Genomic DNA, 5063 nt, shown 5'->3' on the forward strand with positions numbered 1-5063 from the left:
GAACATTAAATTGTTAATTTTTGAAATTGAAACTTAATTTTGATAATTTACAATAAAAAATGTTGTAATTTAAGAGTTCTAAATTTTGACAACCTAACAATAAAAAATTTCTGTAAGTTTTAAGATTTATATCCGAAATCTCTTCAATTTGGAAGATTTAGAATTGAAAACTTGATTTTCGATCTTCAACATTGGCTATTTATGCGGTTCTATTTATAAAATGCCAAATAAAAAGCTGATTTGTAAAAAATAATACTAAGGGTCCTACATATTTAATTACACGGACCTGGTTTGCCCCTAATGAACGATGACTTCTTATTGGTTGTCCCCTGGAGTTTGACTTCTGATTGGTTAATGGTTGACGTAGCGTAGCGTCAGCTCAGTCGAAAAGCGAAAATCCGTCAAACTGTCGAGATTGACTGTGATAAACACTCCTGTGTAATGTCATTGTTTACTTTCACCGCAAAATAATTCCAAAAAGGATCCAAAAATACAAATAATTCTACGGAAAATTGGGAAAAGACCAAAAGTGGATTTAATTCCCTGTTTGCTAAAATGGTAAGTCATCGGCGTGAGAGGTTAGGAACGCCTTGATACAAGTTTATCTACATTGTTTTACATTGCAACTGATAAAATTATGCATCCTCTACTTATTATATCCGGTGGCACTGATTTTCTTGACATATGATTATTAATCATCAAGTTTTACTGCAATATTAGCCTTAATTGTCCCGATTAATTTACATGACGGCTACCGATGCAAAAAACGTGCCTGAGTACGATTTTGCGATAAATGAGTCATATAAAAATTGTAAAATACACAATAGAGTCATTAAGGAATGTTTTCAATTATTATAAAATGTTAAAAATTATTCAGAGAAAATTTGATTGAAGCTGGTTGAATTGGCTCTGAAGTGTTGAGAATTTAATTTAATTAAATTTTGCTTTTAGTAGGTAGTTTCTTCTTGTATTTACATTCTGAAAGATTCCAGTGATTAATAAGAAATTAGGTTTTTAGGTTTCAAAATATTTATATTTAAACTTCAAATTATTTTCCCCCGTGCTATTATTAACAATTTTACTTATAATTATAATTATTTTAGTAATATGAGTGAGAGTGAAAGAGTGTCATTGCCAACAAGTTGAGAATTATCGTGATGGTATTCCACATTTCTCATGCGTGTAATAAAATTCGGTTTAATCATATTTAAAAAATATTTTATTATAATCTGGATTGGATTTGACGAAAAACAAAATAATTTAGCTGATTTAGAAATTTCTTTTTGAAAGTGATGTTTCGCAATAAAATGGTTGAATTCCAGAAATATTCTTAAATATTGCATTTGTTGAAAATAATTAAAAATTGTCTACCAAATTTATCTAATTTATAAGTATTGATCTTTTTTGGGGGGCTTATGTCTAAACCTAATAAATTTGTTTACAGTCTGGATCACTGAAACCTTATTTGACAGCCGTAAGGCGAACGCTCACGGCTGCAATGTGTCTTGAAAATTTTTCATCACAAATTGTAGAAAAACACAATAAACCGGAAGTGGAAGTAAGAATGAGTAAGGAACTCCTCTTAACGCCAATTCTCATCAGCAGGAATAATAAGGAAAAAATTCTGATTGAGTCGAGTGTAAACAGTATGAGAATTAGCATTGCTGTGAAACAGGCTGATGATTTAGAAAAGATTCTTTGTCATAAATTCACCAGATTTATGACGATGCGTGCGGAAAATTTCATGATTCTCAGGAGAAAACCTATAGAGGTATGCAATTTAATTTCAGTGTAAATTCTCTGAGAATTTATGAGAATCTCAGAATTTCTTTTAATTAATAGAAAATTGCATTTTTTCCTTAACTTTTCGGTTGAAAATTCAACTATTTTTTTTAAGTTTACCTGCTTTAGCAGAAATTAAGCTATTATACTATTTTCTTGAAAATTTACTTTTTGTTTAAAATTTACATTTTGGTGTTGGAAAAATGAACTGAAATATTTTTTAGGTGAAAGTCCATTTATAAAAAAAATGTTTTTTTTTTATTACAAATTCATCTGTTTTAATACAAAAATGCAACTATCTGGTTGAGAATTTAACTATATTGTTAGAAATTCACCCTTTTTGGTTGAAAAAATTCGCCTTTTTGGATTTAAAATTCAATTTTTTTTCATAGAAACTTATTTTTTTGTTACAAAAATTCAATTTTTGATGTTACGGAATTAACTTGAATCTTTGTTTGATGAAAACTAAACTTTTTTGCAATACACAATTTTTTGCTTTAAGATAAATTTCATATTTTTTGATAAAAATGCAACTATTTGCTAGAGATGAATAAAAAAAATTACATTTTGAAAAAAAAAAATTTTTTCCCAGCTGATGAATTTTCAACGTACATGATGAATCGTCAACTGGAATAGTTGTTGAAGTTTATGCAAAAATGATGAGTTTTCAACTAAAACAGTGAATCTTCAACAACAAACAAAATTAATTTTTACAAGGAAAAGATAAATTGTCAATCAAAACTGAAATAATTACGTTTTAAGTTAAAAAATCAATTTTCAACAAAAAAAAAAACGAATTTTGAACTAAAAAAGTTACCATTTTATAATCAAAAATCGAATAAATAAATTTTTAATCAAACAATAATTGTTCAACCAAAGGTATGAATTTTAACTAAAATTATGGAATATTCAACTGGAACAATAGTTACATTTTTAGTTCAAAAGAATAATAATTTTCAACTCAACAAAAAAAAAAAAAATTCAACAAAATACTGAAAATTACGGCAAAAAATTCTTTTTTATCCAAACAAAAAAACAAGTTATCAATCAAACAGCTTATTTTTCAACAAAATAATTTGTAACAAAAGAGTTGTACTTTCAGACAATTAATTTTATTTTCAGCCTGAAAGATGAATTTTTAACTAAAATTATTATTTAATTAGAATACTTACATTTTTAACTAAAAAGAAGAATTTTTAAATAAGGAGAATAAATTTCAAAAGAGAGTTTACTGAGTTAACTAGAATCTTTTTTGTATGAAAATTCAACTTTTTTGGTAATAAAAAATTCTTCTGCTTTAAGATAAACTTGATATTTTTTGATAAAAATGCAACTATTTGCTGGAGAATTAAACGATTTTGTTAAAAAATCATCCTTTTTGGTTAAAAACTCGTCTTTTTGGATTGAAAATTCGTCTTTTTGGATTGATAATTGAATTTTTTGCTTGAAAATTATTTCTTGTTAAAAAATTCATAGCTTGATCGTAAAAACTCGAGTAAAATCTTTTTTAACCGAAAATTCAACTATTTGTTTGAAAATTTATCTTCTTGATTTAAAAATTCATCTGTTATAGAAAAAATTTCATTTTTTGTATGAAAATGCAACTTTTTGGTTAAAAATCGTTCTTCTTTGCTTGATAATTCAACTAATTTGTTTAAAACATTTGGTTGAATCGCTTTGTCAAGAAATCACTTCTTTTAAAAGATTTATATTTTCAGTTGAAAAGTTATCTCGTTGGATAAAAGTTTAATTATCTTGTTATAAATAAATATTTTTTAATTGCAAATTCAACTACTTGGGTCAAAGTTAAACTACATATTAATATTTTTTTATTTAAGATTTATGTCTGGTTGAAAATTTAACTGTTTAGTGGAAAATACTTCTTTTTTCTTGTCTAGAATTAATTTTTTAAAAGAAAATGGAACTTTTCCTATTTTTAAGATTGATATTTTTTAGTTGGTAATTTCCTTTTTCTTCAATAATTCAGATAAACTTTCATTTATTTTTTGATTGAAAACTCTTTATTTGTTGGAAATTCGTCTGTTTGGTTTTAAAATTTTTTTCTTTTGTTGTAAAAATTTCATTCTTTTTTATTAAACTACAAACTTTCACACTTTTTAGTTAAAAATTTGTCTTTTTAGGTTGAATATGCAACTATTATTTTAAAGATTCAATTATTTTATTGAAAATTCCAGTATTTTTTAAAAGAATTATCTGTTAAAACAGAAAAAAAATTTTTTCGTTTGAAATAAATTGATACATTTGAAAATTTTTAAATATATGAAACATTATAACTCCTCAATATGTCTGAACTAGAAAATAATGTATATTCAACCGCTGATATAACCTGAACAATCAAAATATTGTTGAAAACCATAAATTCCCTTAAATTCTTGTAAATTATTCTAAATTCTGTCATATTCTCGGTTATATTGATTAATTTAAGAACTCCAGTTGCTAAAGGTTAGGGAATTCTGGAATTTTAAAACTGGTTAGGGAAAACCGGAAAGACTGCGAATTTTCGATAAATGAAAGTTGAAAGTTCACTTTTTTTTTATTCGTAACTTTTCTTCGAAATTTAATTTGGTTTGAAGAAAATTCAACTTTTCGGCTTGATTTTTTTTTTTAATTAATTTTTATACCTGATAATTAATTTTTTTTCTACTGAAAATTCAACTTTCATTTTTGCTTAATAATTATTTTTTTGGCTCGAAAGTTGTTTTTTTCGATAATTAATTTTCTTGGTTGAGAATTCATCTTTTTCTTTGAAATTTTAACTTTTTGTTGAAAATTCCTTTTTTTTATATGAAATTAAAAATTGTTTTAAACTTATAATGTATATTTCTTACTTGAAAAATTAACTATGTATTCAAAATTAAAATATTTTTTGGTTCAAGTATCAATTATTATCATTTTCGTCTAGACTTAATATTCTTTGGTTGAAAATAAACTTTTTTGTTTAAATTGTTTTTATTTTCTTGAAAATTCGTCTTGTTTGGTTGGATTAAACTGTTTTTGATGGAATTAAGGGCATGTGACACAGCTAAATACCTATATTACCGACCACAGTTTTTCAGTTCACTGAATGTTTTTTTGAACCTGAGAACTTTTTTTGTAAATAAAATATCTAGCTGAAACTTTGGAAAATGTTTTAGAGTGCAATAAAGTACGTTTAGGTGCAGCATTTTGGTAGAAACTTCACTGAAAATTATTTCATCTTTTTTCTGAACCTCAACATTTTTTGAACGTTCGAACTTTTTTTATACATAAAATATCGGTCT

General features: G+C 25.3%; 1 protein-coding gene across 1 annotated transcript in view; it reads left to right on the plus strand.

Moving 5' to 3' along the window:
* Positions 1 to 366: 366 nt before the first annotated feature.
* Positions 367 to 5063, plus strand: part of LOC117175032 (actin-related protein 2/3 complex subunit 4) — an 18134-nt gene continuing 13437 nt past the window's right edge. The window contains exons 1-2 of the mRNA XM_033364545.1: positions 367 to 558; positions 1445 to 1771. Of these exons, the coding sequence (XP_033220436.1) occupies positions 556 to 558; positions 1445 to 1771 (330 nt within the window). The 5' untranslated portion in view covers positions 367 to 555. The remainder of the gene's footprint in view (positions 559 to 1444; positions 1772 to 5063) is intronic.

This window comes from Belonocnema kinseyi, chromosome 6 (assembly GCF_010883055.1).
Source record: "Belonocnema kinseyi isolate 2016_QV_RU_SX_M_011 chromosome 6, B_treatae_v1, whole genome shotgun sequence".
Classification (NCBI taxonomy): Eukaryota; Metazoa; Arthropoda; class Insecta; order Hymenoptera; family Cynipidae; genus Belonocnema; species Belonocnema kinseyi.